Raw genomic sequence first — 16987 nt, 5'->3', positions numbered from 1 at the left:
TAATTCCGTAATCTGTTTATTTCCTAAAAAACTCTAATAGACAAGGTGCTGCTCTACCTCGGGGGCTGTAAGGAAACAACGGCAGTGCCGGCATATATGTATTAGGAGTTATGACTCATTTTCTATACATTTGTAATGTGAAGAACCAAAAACTTAAAAATGACTTTTTAAAAATTACACTATTGCATTTGGTCAAAATGCATCCATTACAGGAAGGCCCCGGTACCTGCATGTAAAATGACTCGTCTTGAACTGTGCTCTGAAGTTTATTTAGAGCTAGGGTTGAAAAGACATTAGAATTGGAAGGACACTCTCCCTCAGGGGACACTGATGCATTTCATTCTAGGAAGGAAGAACTGTGGCTGTTCTAGAAGGCTACATTTTAGCCCAATCTGGAGCATCTCACTTGGATTTCCCTCCATCCCCCAATTTTCACTAAATATTGTTGTAAAACTGAAATTCAAAAAGCAGAAACAAGATGGGAATTTCAAGCCACATCTGCCTAATTGTTAATCTGCTTTTCCCTACAAATGCGTCCCTGTGATAATTCATCATATTAATCTTTAGAATATTTATGACAAATCTTTGTGGAATAATTTAATGTTTCGAGATTAGCATCATAATTAATTTACCTGTTTGTATGTCCAGGTGCATATTAAATTAAAATAAGTTAATCCCTTGGTTTTATGAGTGGATTAACAAAACATTGAAATACATTTAGGTTTAAGTGACATCATTTTGGTAAACTAATAAGGCATTTTAACTTTTAACATAACTGTATTGATGTATTTTATACAATAGAAGAGTCTTTTCTTTCCTTTAAGATCTGTCATTTTTTATAGATGACTTTTCCTTTAGTTATAACATATTCGATTAATTCGTGATGGCCTCCAAACTGGTAAATCAAATGCTCCCACCTAGAAAGAAATCAAACATGACTTCAATACATACAAGTCAAAATGATCACTGTCACTAAATGCTAATGTAAAAATACATTCTCTAAAAATTTCTTTATACCTAGTCACTGATATTTGGCTTTTTAAAAAATGGCATATTACTAACTAGCCTGTAATAAATCTAATGTCCTTAATAATATCATTTAAGTATTTGATCTTAAAATAGTTGATTCAATTAAATAATACACAAATGGTAACATCAGCATTGTTTTCAGTGGAGAGAATGGTTTATGACCACAGAGAGTGGAATTACAGGGCCACTCTCTTCTGTTGAACGTGAGGTCCAAGAGCTGTGGTAGGCTCACAAAAGTCAAGGACTGAAGATTTAGAACAGTAAGACTCAAACTGTCACACTGGAGATCCAGGTGGCAGCAGACTGTGGGTGAGTAATAAGGAACCAGGGCAGGAGCAACGATGCAAGAATTTGGGGATCCAGTAGGAATAAGAAATTAGAGCGGTAATGGATCAGAACCAGGCTGACGAGCTGGGACGCGTGTGACCCGGCATAAGCAGACGGTCAGAAGCTAAGCCGAAAAACAAAAACACAGGCCAGAAGCACAACAAGTCCAAAGTCCAGGTAGACAGAGGAGAAGCCTGGGAGTCTATGCAGGATGTAAGATGGATGAAGAGACCGGAACACTGAGCCTGCCCCCCGGTTTAGGGACTTTGTTATAAAAAAGTGAAGACAGAGGGACTGAGTAGCCTCTCAGCCTACACAGAGCCTGACACTAATTATTAGTGGAAAAGGGATTTAAACCAGGTCTGTATCCTATAATGGGCCTAAAACAGGTTAGTTGGGGCCCGGCCGGGCATGGCTCAGCGGTTGAGCGTGGACCTAGGATCCACACGATTGGGGTTTGATCCCCGGTCAGGGCACATGCCCGGGTTGCGGGCTACAGCTGATCAATGACTCTCTCATCATTGATGTTTCTATCTCTCTCTCCCTCTCCTTCCCTCTCTCTGAAATCAATAAAGATATATTTTTTAAAAAATTTATAAAAATAAAACAGCTTAGTTGGGAGCACACTCACCTGGAGGAGTTGATGATAATGAGATCTCCCTGTTTGCCAACTTCCAAAGATCCATGTGTGTGAGATTTCCCCAGTGCGTAAGCCGCATTGATGGTGGCAGCGGCCAAGGCCTCGGGCATGGACATTCTCATGTTGACACAGGCCAGGTGCATGACCACTGGCTGAGGCGGAAGAGAAAGTGTTGGAGGAAAGTAACACAACGGCAGCTTCTTCTTGGGACATTTCTCAACACAGCACGACAAATAATGGTGATTAAATGTGTAGGTGGAAATGGCTTAGATTGGTATGGGAAAATTTAACCTCATACATAAAGGTTCTTAGGCTTTAGAAAAAGGTTCCTTTATTATAGAGATTACCCCCATGTGTACTTAATATTTATTTACAACTTTTCAAGACCACTTACTGTATAGAATGAAGCTCCCCTCCACACTTACTTACTTCTTTGAGCTTATCCTATCTTCCAAGAGGGGAAATGGGTTATTGTAAAACCACAAGGCCCAAGGCCAAGCCAGATAATAATGCACATAGGATCCTTTCTCCTTTCCCTATGCCTGGAGGCATTCATGTGTACAGAAAAATCCAAGTACACTACTATCTATATCTTTTTTTCCTGTTACACAGGAAAATATTTTTTGATGTTTGGTACATTTCAACAGGAATATTTGTAAACTATTTATATACTTGGTAGAAGTTTGATATTCTGCGCAGAAAGGCATGCTAAAAATAATTACCATTGAAAAGCAATAGGCATTCGGGTTGAAGTCGCTGCCCAAAGCAACTATTACTCCTTCATCTAACATCTTCCTGGCTCGAGGCTGCTTCAGTCTAATGAGAGGAAAAAAGATGTCAGTATCCGAAATTGGAGCTTTTTCAGAATAGATGTGCAGAATGGAAGAGTTAAGATATCCAACCCCTTTGTCTTCTGGAAGAAGAAATAGATTAGTGTTTAGTTATTGATTGATATTTCCTGGTTGTAGTCTACATTAATGTATGTGTATAAAATCATAATAAGTTTTAGGAAAGCACTGACATCATTGTCTTCTCCCTTATAACAGTTGCTCAAAGCCTTGTTTTTTGGTCCCTAAGGCAGAGTTTTTCAACCTGGACACAATTCATTTCTTGGGCTGGTTAATTCTTCGTTGTGAGGGTTTATTCTGTGCATTGTAGGATGTTTAGCAGCGTCCCTGGCTTCTATCCACTAGATGTCACTAGATGTCAGGAGCACCACTTAGTTATGACAAACAATGTCTCCAGACACTGACAAATGCCCCCTGAGGGGCAAAATCACCCCGAGTTGCTAACCACTGTGCTAAGGCCATAACTGCAGAATCACTGCCTTGAAAACCAGATATCCCAACCTCACAGGAGGCACCTGGTCCGAAGTGAATAAACTGTCTCTTGAATGCCGGCCTCCCTGACCACAGACTAGATGGCTTCATGCAGGTGGTACAAAGGAAGACCTCAGGTTTGGTAGAATTAGAGTGATGGCAGTTACACAAGATGGACTAAATACAGGGCATACAGCAAAATTCCTGGGGAGACTTTGCAAAATATACACCTCCTCTCTCCTCTCACCCCAGGGTTTATGAGGATTCTGGTACACAGTTATGGCACCCACACTCATCTTCTCAGAAAACAGCTCATACAGATTCTGAATACTGCTAAATATCCCTAATATCTTACGTATGTTTTTTGTTTGTTTGTTTGTTTTGTTTTGTTTGGAGAGAAAGGAGAGAGAGAGAGAGAGAAACATGGATGTGAAAGAAAAACATTGGTTTCCTCCCATATGCACCTGACTGGGGATCAAACCCACAGCCTGGGTTTTGATCAGGCCAGGAATTGAACCCACAGCCTTTTGGTGTACGGGACCATGCTCCACCCGGCCAGGGCTCATGCACGTTTTTTGAAGTCTAAAGCCTACTTCATTTTTTTCTAATTATAAAGGTGAGGCATACTGATTTTTCTTTACATCAGAAAATCTAAAAACCAGTATAAAGGACTAAGAAAGAGCCCTTCTCCCCAATAACCCCACCACGCAAAGTCAGTTTAGTTCTGAGCTCCTTCCTCAGGGTAATTCATTTCTGAACATCATTCCACAATTGGCATCTTCCATGAGCTAAGTTTTCTTGATCTGCATTTTTAAGGGATTTGTAAGGGCAATGAAATAAGTTAGGCATCTTGGAAGCCTGTGTCTTCACAATGTGTACCTGCAGCTCTTGCGTGGGGAGAGGACGCCCTCACCTTAGCATGTAGGCGGTGGTGGGCAGAAGGACAGCGGAGCACCTGGCCGCTGCCATGGCGGCAATGCCTTCATCACTCACTTCTTCCAGGTGACTGATAGCCCGGGCTCCCAGTTCAGCCCCGAGCTAAGCAGAATGAGCAGAGAGAAAAAGATTTAACCAACAGCAACAATAAAGTACCATAAAACTGCTTTTCCTGAAAAATAAGCACCACTCTATTATTAAGATTTCTTGCCAACTACCTCTCTCAAGCACAAGCCCCAAAACAGACAAAGAATTTGTGATGGACATTCACTTGAAAATTAGCTAGTGTGCTGCTTCAAAAACTATTAGACACAAATTTTTACTGACATTCTTCAGGCATTTGCTAAAAACAAAAATGTTATGGATCTTATGAGTCAGAATAAAACATTGAGTAATATTGGCAATAAAATCTATCATAGCATCATAAAATCACAATAAAAAGGTATCTTGGAATGCTATTGTTCTCAGTGAAAACAGATCAGTTAAGAAAACAAACATAAAAAATGTGAATCATAGGTGTAATCTGAGGACACTACTTGAGCTTGATTTCTCTCCAGCCAGAGGAAAAGTTTGGGCTAGATTGTAAGAAGAAAACCAAGAGGCAATGCTATGACGACCATGAAACCATGCATTAACGTGGATTTCTTCTCATCTTGACAATTTTAAACACATGAACACATGCACACACACACACACACACACACACACACAGCCCAGGATGAAAGGGTATGTTGAAAAGACTTATTCCATGGAAAGGAGAGAAGACAATATTTGACATTACATTGTGGCCCAGGCAGGCTACAGTCCCCCCACATCAGGGCAGGGAAGAGCTGGCCCCTTCTCAGCAGCTGGCTCAGGTCTAAGAACGTTTTGGACCACAGGACAGACTACGTTTCCCCAGGGGAGTTCCTTCCTGACCTTGGAATCACCCTCACTTTTCCAAACTTGATTTGCTCATCCAGGGTATTGACCTCTATTGATGTAATTCACCAGTCACTCTCTACGACCAAAAGTATCTTGTTGACCACCTAGTTCACAGTCATTTAACAAATATTCAATGACTATTTACTTAGTAAGGGCCATCAGTATGCCAGGCACTGTGCTAACCTCCAGGGACGGGGCTGTGTAAGACATGGGTGCAGTCCTCAGTGTTTGCAGTCCAGTAGGGATCGCAGAGGCAATTTTAACACAGTGGGATAAGTACAGGAGGAGCTATAACCCACTGGTGGAGAGGTTTGGGAAGGACCCTAGAGAAGCCATGGCTATGATGAAACATGGGAGTTAGAATTAACGAGACAAAGGGGAGTTCAGATGAGAGAAACAGTCTGTGCAGAGGCCTGGAGGATTTGGTGTACTAAAAGTAGTTCATTGTGGCTGGCTCATGGTAGACAGGGTGAATGGGGTGAAAAGGGAGAGGAGAGAGTGAGGAAGATAGAGGTAGACAAGGGCTGGATCCTGGCAAGCCTACATGCATGGGGTTTGGAATTCACCCTATGAGCAATGGTAAGCCTTTAGGTGGTTTTAATCAATGGAGAGGGAGGATAGATGCACTACGGGGATGGATTAAAGAAGCAGATTAAAGATGAGGCAAGAAAGTTGTTACAGGAATTCAGGTGAGAGCTGATGGTGGTTTGACCTATGCAGTGGGGTGAAGACCGGTGGACCTAGATATTCAGATGGAAAACTGGTAGGTAGGACTTGCTGGTTGGTTGAAATGTGGCAGGTGAAGGGGAGGGAGGAGTCAAATGAGGTCAGGTTTTTAACTTAGGCAATAGATAGATAATGGTGTCATTCACCGGGGCAGGAAACACAGGGCACGATTTGGAAGTGATATTAGGGGATCAAACAGGACATGTTGTGGTTAAGACACACGTGGTATCTACATCTGTATTTATGCCCAAGGGCAGTTGTTCATTTAGCCCCTCACCCCACTCCAGAGCTGGCTTATTCAATGATGAATTCTCAGGGCCTATAACAGTGCCTGGCACACAGTAGACACTCAAATATTTGTTGAAAGCAGGAATATATGACTCTGGGTCAGAGGTATAGATTTGAAAATCATGTCGTGGCTATCGGTGGTGAGCTTTACTCAAGTTCATCTGGATGGTGCCACAGAAAGACCCTACAAGCTGCCAGTGAAATTAATAGACTCTGCTAGTATGGCTTTCTGTACCAACCAAAACAGGTTGTGAATTTAGTCAATGAGATCACTTCTTTTTTTATGAATACAACCAGCGGGTGATAATGAAAGTAAACGGCCAGCCAAAAAGTAAATTTCTAATAGAGGTCAGGGATTCCAAGGCTCAGCCAGAGCAATCTTCACATTATTCAAACAAATTTCCCCACTCTCTCTTTTCAGAAGGCTGCTCCTGTCTTTGAACAAACGAGGTAAGTTTTCCATGACATGAGTGTTGACAAAGGAAAAGCCAAAGGTTAGCCGTACCTCCGCGGCCTTCATCGGATGGAGTTCATCCCCGTGGAAGTTAATCTGCAACCCTATGTCTTTTCCACCTTGAAGAATCCTTCTAGTAGAATCCAGATCAAAGACACCCTTCTCGCAGAACACATCTATATTGTCGACATGAATCTGCCCGTTTCTGCCAAGCTCCTTCAGCTTCGGGAGGTGGTGGTTGACGATGTCATCAGCAGCTTCTATAGCAGTTTTTCCCCTGAAGGAAGAAAAGAAGATTCCATGGGCAATTTTTTTTTTTAATTGGAGAAAGGGTTTTTTGGTGCTTGGGGAACCTGAAAAACTATAAGTAAATGACCTCAAGCCTCATCGAGGATATTCTTTCCATTGCTTTTCAGAGAGAGTGGAAGGGAGAGAGAGAGACAGGGAGAAACATTGATGCAAGAGAGTCACATTGATTAGTTGCTTCCCACACAAGCCCCGACCAGGCTGGGGATGGAGCCTACAATCCAGGTATGTGCCTTTGGCCAGAAACGAACCTGAGACCCTTCAGTCCACTGGCCGATGCTCTAACCGCTGAGCAAAACCGCTAGGGCAAAAATCTGTGTTCTATAGATAAGTCATCCCAAAAGTCTTAGGGCAGTTTCAAGCTTTAATAATTTCAGAAGTATAAATGCTAAAAACATACAACAAACATCACTGGAAATATTAATTGTTTCTTTTCTACTTAATTCATTTTGTGAATTTTTAATAATAAATTTTAATGTTAATTTTTTTAGTTCCTCTGAAGATGGTAAACACAAAATTACCATTAAAATTTCATTTTTTAAAGTTCACAAGAAGGAATACATTTATAAAATATATAAATTCTTTTCCAAATAATTTTTGTAATCCTGTAGCATTAATATATCTAAGTTGTCAAAACTTAAAACTGCACTGAGACTGCGGAGAAGCCTGTGAATTTCCAAGCCCTGGATTTTTTTTTTTTTTTAAATCTTTTTGTTCCAGAACTGCAGGCCTTCTGGTCTAGAAATTCCCGGACAGATAAGATGCAGATGTAGAAGGAGACAGCCATTCCCTACAGTAAAGCCAGAGAGGAAAAACCTTAAAGGGGAAGCTAAAAAAATCCATTTATGACAATAAAACAAAAATGTTTTCTGTTAAACAAGCAAATGAACAAAAATAAAAACTCTTCCTTCATCATGAAGGGACTAGCAAAGTGATGGGTCTGGTGGGGGCCACCTTCCTAAAACCATGTGTGACATGACTGACCATGAGAATCAGACCACCTTTCCAAGGGCTTCTGCTGGTCTCTCTCTGCAAGAGCTAAAGTGCTGAGCCACCGCTGGAGAAAGCAGCCCCCTCACTGCCCGAGTTAAACCCGGTCCCACCGGCTGACGTTACTTTGGCACTGAGTGAGCCCCGCAGTAAGTGGCCGAGATGCCCAGGGCCACCTGGCGCCGGGCGCGCTCGATCACGCGGAGCATCTTGAGCTCGGTGTCCAGGTCGAGGCCGTATCCGCTCTTGCACTCCACCAGCGTGGTCCCCGCCCTCGCCATGCACTGCAGCCGCTGCTGGAAGGAGCTGAACAGCTCCTCCTCCGAGGCTTGGCGTGTGCGCTCCACGGTGAAGTTGATCCCTCCTCCGGCCTGGTGGATGTCCATGTACGTGGCTCCTGCCAACTGAACACACGGCTCACTGTTAGGCGGAACAAATGCAGGGAGGTTGCAGGCAGGTCTACAGAACCTACCTGCAGGGGTGATACTCAAAATGACTCACGATCCCAGCTGATCAGGAAGGGGGGTGGGGTCCCAGGAAAATACTGGGGTGGCAGAGATGGGAGATGTGGTGGAGACTTCTGGTCTCAGGGCAGTGACAATTTACCACCCGGTATAGAAGGGTGGGCGCAAAGGGGCCACATGCTAACCTGAGTAGCTCAGGGAAGGCCTGCATGGCAGCCTTGCAAACTCAGAGGCCTAAGGTAAGCACAAAGGATGGTCTGAAATTAAAACTTTTTTCAACTAAAAAAGCAGTTTATGGTGGGTAGTCATGTCCTAGGCCAGTATCTTCCCTGACAAAGGTCAATCTTTACCTTAACTGAGCCTATTGTCTTTTTGCATCTATGACAACATATTGTTGGAATGTCAAAGCCATTTATTTTCCTTTTTCCAGACCCCTCAAAGCACAAACACCTCTCTGGAGACCACAAATCCTCTCATTGTTTGTTATTAATTGTTGCCTGTTAACTATCCTGCACCCATCTAAGTAAAGAAGTGTGTGTCCATCATTTTACTTTTTATCTAATCCCAGACGTTTCCCCACTTTGCTTTCTCCCGCCTCCCTGATCTATTACCAATGGATTTCATGTAGCCCACATACATCTCCTCTTTTCATTGTAATGTATAAAATAAGGTGCAAAACTGCCATTCTCCAGAGCATTCTCTCCATCTGTTGAGATTCTGTTTCCTGGCATGTCAACAGTTTGGCTCAAATAAACTCACAAAAATTCTTCACAGGTTTGAATGTTTCTTACATTAACAGAAGTATTTCAGTATTTTAACAGCCCAATTGACCCCAGTGTGCACCAGTTAAGTCTCTGCCTATCCCTCAGCACCTATAAGAAAACAAAGCTTAGTCTATTCTGGGGCCCCACTGCAGTCATTCAAATCTCCACCAAAGAGACCCAGGGCGGTTTCCTCTCCTCAGTATTTGGCCACAAGAGTTTGGGGCCTGACCTCTGTGGCTCAAGCAAATGAAGCGGCTCTTTGTGGGATCCCAGTGGGCTCCTGTTACTCTGAGCAGCAAGGAGAGTGGTGCAAACACAGTATGCCTGCCCGGCGTGGAGGCGGGGGGTGCCTCCCGGCCAAAGTTTCCATCTGGGCTCTGCCACGGTGAGCTGGTGAACTCAGTCAACACCCTTCCCGCTGTGGGCCTCACTTTCCACATCTATACGATGAGAGAACTGGATTGCAAATCTCTAAGGTTGCTTTTTGGCTCTGAAACTCTGTGATTTAATAAAGAAGCCTTACAAGCAGCTCTAGCTTGTCGAGGAAGGTACACAATATTTGAAGAAAGTTTTTCTTTTTCTGAAATAATGCAGTTTAGCTGTTAGGATATATACATTTTTAGAAACAGTGTGGAGAAAACTCAAGTGCATATTAAAGCCAATCTGGGAAGACTACATACAGTGAGTCCAACTATATGACATTCTAGAGAAAGCAAAACTATGAAGACAGTAAAAAGATCAGTAGTTGCCAGGGGTGAGGGGAAGAGGGGGACGAACAGGCAGAACACAGAGGGTTTTTAGGGCAGTGAAACTATGATCCTACAATGGTGGGTACATGTCATTATACGTTTGTCCAAACCCAGAGTAATGTAACCTGTGGACTCTGGGTGATAATGATGTGTCAACGTAGGTTCGCCCATTGTAACAAATACCACTCTGCAGGAGGCTGTTGAAAATGGGAAGACTGGGGCAGGGGATGGTATGCGGGGAACCTCTGCAGCTTCCTCTCAGTTTTGCTGTGAACCTAAAACTCCTCTCAAAAAGAAAGTCTACTGAAAACAAACAATGTAAAAATAGCTCCAACTAGGGATTTGAGGATTGACTACAGTTAATTAATGACCGACAGATTACATTTTCTGTTTCTTAATAAATCTCATTCTGACTTATTTTATTTTTGTTATTAGTAATATATTTTTCCTGGTATGACCCTAATGAACGTTTCAAACTGTTTCCTCGAGCCTTTTCAAAGGCTACCAGGGCTGGTGGGATGGAATGGGAGTGAGGAAAAGAGAAGAAATTAGTGAGCAAGGCAACTTAGTTCTGTTAAAATAAAGTCTCTACAGCTAAAAAATTTTTTTAAACTATTATACTTAAAATGCTTGCTAGCCCTGTGCATAGAATAAAGATTTGGACAGTTATAAACTAATTAGTTTTGTTATAACTTATTTTCCATAGTCCAGGGCAGTAAAAATATCCATTAAAAAGACACAAAGGCGTACGTTGCAAAGCCGGACAGCCTACAGCCTCTTCAGAAAAAGATCTGTCTGTTTATGCTTCATTTGGATTTGCCATGGTTCGTTGCAGTTACCTTCATTGCAAACTCATGAACTCTTTCACCAGCCCATACTGGATGTGTGTGCGCATCCACCAAACCTGTAATCAAGAAAGTAAAAATTACTTTTAAAGTTAAAAACTAGAAAGCCCTTAGATAGCAGGCCGGCTCTCCCATCTTTCTGTTTGGAAAGCATGATCGTGGACAGCCATCTGGGAGGGCGTGGAGGTGCAAGAATTTGTCTGTAGAGGAGGGTGACTCAACATGATGAAAATATTCCATATTCCTTAAAAAAAAATACAGCTTCTTTTGCCCAGTAAGCCCATGCTCACCAAGGGAGATCTTTTAAAACAGGATGTCAAATCTGTTAGTTCAGCAAAACCAAGGACTATATCACCAAGGAATAATTTGGGTGTGATAACAGAATCATACAGTCCCTACCATCAACCTTGAGAAGGAAAAATATGAAACCAGAAAGATGAATCTTTCTTCGAGAACGAAATATATTTTAATTAAAGACAAACTATAAAGCAAGCAACCACTTGGAACTTTTGCTTACTCAGGTACAATTCAGTAAAGTGTGTCTTTCCAGGATATTCAAAATACCTAATGGATCAAATGGCTGATTAGTGGGCTCTGATTTGGAGTAAAATCAAAAGTCCCGATTCAGATCGCTTTCTGTTGTATTCTGCCCCTCTCATAAGGTTCCACACTGACTTTATCTTCTATCTCCCAAGAGCCAGAAGGTAGAAGCTCTATCAGATATACACAGTACACACTTTAAGTGTATAAATCTTAGCCTCTATGTTTGCATAGAGCTCAACATTTGTGAAACTTGTTTCAGATCATTATATGAAGCCATCAAATATAAATCATGTAGGCGAGAATGGTAAATAAACTGATTCTGTTGTTATCAATCACCAAAGATACTTCGGTGAAATCTCTAGGGATTTTTCCCCCTCTTTTCCATCTAGAGATGGGTCCTTTGTTTAGCCTCTATACTAATGTAAAGTATATTCTGGTAAGAGTTTTTCCTGTCTGCCTTCTCTACAAAATGCACTAATAAAATTCTTCCAACAGTTTTTGAAACTAAACACAACATGGCTGGTGTCTCCATTATGTGAGTGGGAAGAAGTGGAATGAATGGATGGGTTTGAGTCCCAGCTTGCCCTTTACCAGTTTAGCAATCTCCGGTAAGATATTTCACCCCTGAACTTCAGTGTTCTAATCTGTAACATGTCGATAATGATACTTACCTTACAGGGCAGCTATCAGGATTCAACGTGAAAACATGTTTGTAAAGCAGCTAGACATTTAATAGTAGAAATTCAATAAACTGTAGCAATTATTATATTTTAATATCATTGTGAGACCGTCTTTAAAACAAGCTACTACTCTTCCTCTTTACATGACTAAAACTGCATTTGGGGTTTTACTGAAAAGAGGTTGATACCCGGCAAGATGCATTTCCCAGAGCAGTCGATTCTTTCTTCAAAAGTTTCTTCAGAAAACTGTTTCTGGATAACATCAGCAGGACCGATGGCTTTTATCAACCCATCCCTGAAGAAAAATCAAGAAATAATTACTAAAGTTTGGGGAAATATTGTGAGAAACCTGACTAATGATTTAAAATATGTCATCAATGTCTCTTGGTGTCAGTCAACATTTATTGTATTTCCTTTTTGAAGCTGTGTCTTTGGGAAAGTGACTCTAGCCACCTTAAAGCAAAAAGTCAACTCATGTAGCCAAGAATACTAGCTGTTCTCCAAGATCAGCGCTCCCTTTTCCCACAGTGCTAACTCGATTCCTAAAATTTAGCTGGACACATGACCCCCGGGGATAAAGATACATCTCCCTGTCTCCCATCAGCCTGGTGTGGCCATGTGACTGAGTTTCGCCGATAGGATTGTCTTCTCTTCCCCTTTCCTACTGGCTGGAATATAGACACCACGAGAGATGGAGCAGCCATGTGGCAGGACGGAGTGACTGGAGAAGGGTGGTGCACAGCAGAGCAAGACGGTGGGGGCTGAATCCTCAGGACTCCAGATTGTGGCCATCAGCTAGCCCTGGATTCCTACTTTTGTGCAATTCTGTTAACTGATTTTAACAAATTTTGGACGGTAACACTGGAAATGTTTTTATCCCTTTGTTAATTAAAAACACACAACCTTAATTAAAAGCTGAACTCTTACACAACCCTAAGCAGCCTCAGCCCAGGGGTGAGACTGCTCTTGCACAATGGTCCTGCCACGTAGCTCTCCAATTCATTCAAATTGGCTTCCAATCCCCATTCCCACCCCAGGCCTGCCCTCCCAAACTGGCCCTTCTTTTATTTGCTTCTAGCAGGAAGTGAAGAAGGTTGAATGAAAAAAAATGAAAATGCCCTGTTTTCTGGTGGTCGAACCTTAATTTCCTATTACCCCAAACCACCACCATCTACACGTTTGCCGTGGTTCTCAAGCTTTATTGCACAGAAGAAGGGGGTGGGAGAGGTATCTGTAAAAATTCAGGTCTCAGAACTCCACCCACAGAGATGCTGGTTCACAAGATCTGGGATGGGGGGCAGGGGAGGGCGGGCTGTCTTTAAAAACAATACTAAATCTCAGGACATCTGACGCAGGTGGTCCCCTGGCTGCACTTCAAGAAGCACTGAAAAGAATCCCAACCCCTTCCGATTGCTGGGAAATGATATTTTATCAACAGAGACGGGATCCTGACGCCTCCCGGTGCCATGTGCGGCTTGAGTGCGTTTTTCCACCGAATGACAAGCTGAGGCAGTCAAACATGTTAGCAACAGGTTCCTGACCGGCAGCCCAGCCAGTGTCCCCCCGGGGTTCGGGTAAGCTTTCACCCGGTTTCCCTCTACAGCGCCCAAGTTTAGAGAAAAAGCGCCACGCTTGGGACCTGTCTGACGGGTCCCTCCGCCCCGCAGCCACTTACGTGCCCACCACCAGGCTGGCGCCCTCCAGCACCGCCAGGCTGCGCAGCGCGTCCCGCACGAGGAAGCGCTCCCCGCGCGCGCACACCAGCACCACCTGGCGCGCGTTCTCCAGCAGGAGGCGGTGGTCGCCCGGCATGTCGCCCGCGCGGGTCGCGAGGTGGTGGCCGCGCCGTGGCTGCGGGAAGGACCGCGGAGGAGGGTGCTCAGGGCCGGGGTGGGTGCGGCGGGGCGGGGCGGGGTGGCGCAGGGGCGGGCGCTCGCAGCCCTTCCAAACCCCGGCGACTGAGCGCCTCCCCCCAACCTTGGCAATGACAATATTAGTACCAAGGACGAGAATGTCGATTCATAATCGATGTTGGAATGAAGCTCCTCTTGTTTTGGTCGCCTTGTCACGCTCAGAGTAAATGTGGTAGAGATGACGGTCCCCCCTTAACAGACAAAGACACTGAAGTTCGGCCCCCGGGAGAGAGAAAGGTGGGCTGCGCCGACCACGTGGCCGGGTGGAAGGGGGTCCCCGTGGGCGAGGGCGCCCGGAGCGCGTAAAGTGGGGAGAAACCTGGTAGAGGCAAGTGCGGGAACCCGGGACGGAGCCCAGGGAGAGGGCGAAGGCGGGGAGCCTCTGCCCGGGCGCTGGCGGGCAGCCCGGGGCGGGGGCGCCGGCGGCAGGACCGCGGGGCGGGGGCGCGGCGCGCGGGGCAGCGGCTGCGGGGGGCGCGCGGCCGCGAGGCGGGGGGCGGGTGCCGCGCACTTTTCGGTTGGCCAGCTCTGCTCTGGGATCCCCTCCAGGCGGTCTCCGAGATGAAGGGGGACCGGGGTGGGGGAGGGTAGAGCCGAGACCGGAGAATCGATTGGCGCCTCCGCCCGCCTTCCCCGGACGCCTCCCTGGAAGGACTGGTTGAAACGGCTCCTGGATCCCAACGCGTCGAGGTAAAGCTGGTTTCAGCTCCGCGTCCCCCAGCCCGGCTGCGCCCGGTCCCGCCTTCCCTCAATTTGCATCCAAGGCTGGAGACAGAATCAGTTTAAGGAAGATGGGCTGTAATTCTCACCCACAGCTCTTCCCGCCTGTCAGCTGCTGTGGAAACAGGCCCGGGTTTTGGTTTTGAGCGTCTTCATTACTTTGTTTAGTGTATATTCGTTTAGGGAAAGCTTTGTGTTAGGCCTGCGGAACAAAGACAGGGAGGGCACCTTCCCTGCCCAGCACAGACCGCAATCAAAAGGAAGACACTTTATGGATACAGTAACATACCAGAAACGCAGGCTTAAGGCCTGTAAAACCGTAACATATAAAAGTAAGCCAAGTTAGTGTCATTTTAAAGCCATTTAAAAACAAAGAACAGAAAGCACAATAAATAAGAATATACTTTAGCTTCAGATTGTGTCCATAAAAGAGAGAGACCAGTCAAGTAGAAAAGAGAGAGCAAAGAAAAATATTGGAAAATAATTCAGTAGGCAATATGAGTAAAAGAGGCCCCAAAAGAAAACAAAATCCATAGATTATTCATAATATCTCAGACACACAATCACAAACAGATGTATCGACACACAAGTCTTTAAAAGAAAGGTATAATACATAGAGAGAAATAGAGAAGAGCAGAAATAGTAGATAATAGAAACAAAAAAATCACTAATTCATAGAAAAATATTAAACATTTTATATTATAAAATTTCTGCTGAAGACTTGAATATAACATTTTGCAATTTAAGTATATTTGCAGATTTATGCAATTATAAAGGATGGAGGGAAATTATAGGAAAATAGAAGACTTTGGGGTTCTATAAACTTGTCCTAATCACATTTCTGTTACTTATAAGCTATTTGACCTTGGGAAATTAATTTCTCTGACCCTTAGTTTTTTCATTCATATCATGGGGATAATTGTTTTTACTTTATGGAGTTGTCTGAGCTTTAAATAAGATGAAATGTAAATCACTTAGCGCAGTGCCTATCTCTAAATAAGTTATAGTTATTAATATTATTATTATTACTATTAGTTTATTTTAATCCTGCCCTTTGTCTTGTTGGCCAGTTAAGTTAAAGATTAGATTTCAAAAGTACTAAGTCTCCTCCTGACTTCACAGAATGTACTATGTACTTAAAGCTTACAAGTTCTTGCCCTGGCTGGTGTGATTCAGTTGGTTGAGCATCTTTCTGTGCACCCAGAGATGGCCAGTTAGATTCCTGGTCAGGGCTTCTGACTCCATCCCCTGTAGGAGGAGTGCAGGAGGCAGCCCACACATGTTTCTCTTTCTCCCGCCAGTCCCTTCCTCTCTCTCGCAAATCAATAAAAACATACTTTAAAAAAAAAAAAAAAAGCTCGCATTTCTTGGTAAATCTAAAAAAAGTTGTACTTTTTAAAAATGGGGATTTATACCTGTGGGTGAACCAAGGGAATACAATTACAGTCCAGCTAAACAGCATTGCGTGAAAGGCCCCTGCAAAGGAGAGGCTTGCAGAAGCGGGAAGGATGAGTGCACCGCCCTCCTCCCTGGTCACTGTTAAATGTTTATAGAGAGGTAGGGATACCATTTTTCCTTAGAATAACCAACATCCCTATAGTACTTCTTAGCTCAGAGTACTCGAGTACTTTTCACATCATCTGACTCCATTCCCCAATCTTCCTTCCACTTGACCTCCAGTTACTTTTTCAGCTTGCAAAAGGGGCAGTCAGAAATGTCAACAGAAAAGTCCACACAAAATAGCGAGCTTGACGCCAGTGGGGCCTTAAAGGTCAAGCTGAAGGTAATTTCCTCATCACTGTGCTCTGCCCCTGACCTCATCACAGAAGGCAGTCATTGGGCAGGCCAAGGACCTAGTGGCTCCTGGCTCTCTGGTAAACAGAAAAGTGCTAGCTCTGGTCTAGAAAGAGGGCACAGTTCACAGCCCTTTCTCCCAGTATTTGCCCAAGTGGGCGGGAAGGAGGTGGGAAAAAATGGAAAGGCCTTGGGCGTGAGAGAATTGCCTCAATCTCTATTTGCATATGTGAGATCAAGTTCTTTACCTCGTAGGAAAGAATCTGGAAATCCATTTTCATTGCCTTTGTGGAGTTGTTGAGAAAATTAAACACAAACTTCTTTAAATAATATCTGGGTAGCTATTATTATAGTTCATCTGATGTAGAGTTGGCCTAGGACTTTAGGGTCGGGCATGATAAAACCCCACTCCTCTTTCTCCACTTCCACGAAGCTTGGAATGCTAAGAATCTGCACTAAGGTGGGTCGGATTTCCCAAATTTGCACTGACATTGCTGGTAGATTCCTCTCAGATGACCCAGGTTCAAGAACTTTAATGCAGGGTTTCTCGTGACCTGGTTCATAGGTCGAGGCTGC

The 16987-nt window shown here is 43.9% G+C and overlaps 1 protein-coding gene across 2 annotated transcripts; it reads right to left on the bottom strand.

The window, feature by feature from the left end:
• On the bottom strand, positions 1-14037 carry AMDHD1 (amidohydrolase domain containing 1). Of its 2 annotated transcripts, none has more exons than XM_081130741.1 (9): positions 13985-14037; positions 12173-12279; positions 10756-10820; positions 8066-8343; positions 6695-6920; positions 4229-4353; positions 2719-2812; positions 1988-2148; positions 1-917 (listed from the first exon to the last, which is right to left on the bottom strand). In XM_081130741.1, the coding sequence occupies exons 1-9, from the start codon at positions 14005-14007 to the stop codon at positions 830-832; spliced, it is 1167 nt and encodes a 388-aa protein (XP_080986867.1). In that variant the 5' UTR covers positions 14008-14037; the 3' UTR covers positions 1-829. The 2 variants fall into 2 exon arrangements, with proteins under 2 accessions (XP_080986867.1, XP_080986866.1); XM_081130740.1 differs by lacking the exon at positions 13985-14037 and adding an exon at positions 13660-13956.
• Between the last annotated feature and the right edge of the window lie 2950 nt (positions 14038-16987).

This window comes from Miniopterus schreibersii (assembly GCF_964146895.1).
Source record: "Miniopterus schreibersii genome assembly, chromosome: 2".
NCBI lineage: Eukaryota > Metazoa > Chordata > Mammalia > Chiroptera > Miniopteridae > Miniopterus > Miniopterus schreibersii.
Note: the sequence above shows the minus strand (reverse complement) of the source record. Positions and strands in the feature narration are given on the sequence as shown.

What these genes read in the sequence shown, in the direction of transcription:
- AMDHD1 (XM_081130740.1), bottom strand. Translation starts at nt 13,796, where the DNA reads ATGCCGGGCGACCACCGCCTCCTGCTGGAGAACGCGCGCCAGGTGGTG. An exon ending in TGGGAAATGCATCTTGCCGG is followed by an intron (nt 10,821 to 12,172) that starts GTATCAACCTCT and finishes TCTTGATTACAG; the next exon opens with GTTTGGTGGATGCGCACACA. An exon ending in GGGGCTCACTCAGTGCCAAA is followed by an intron (nt 6,921 to 8,065) that starts GTAACGTCAGCC and finishes TTCTTCCTTCAG; the next exon opens with GGGAAAAACTGCTATAGAAG.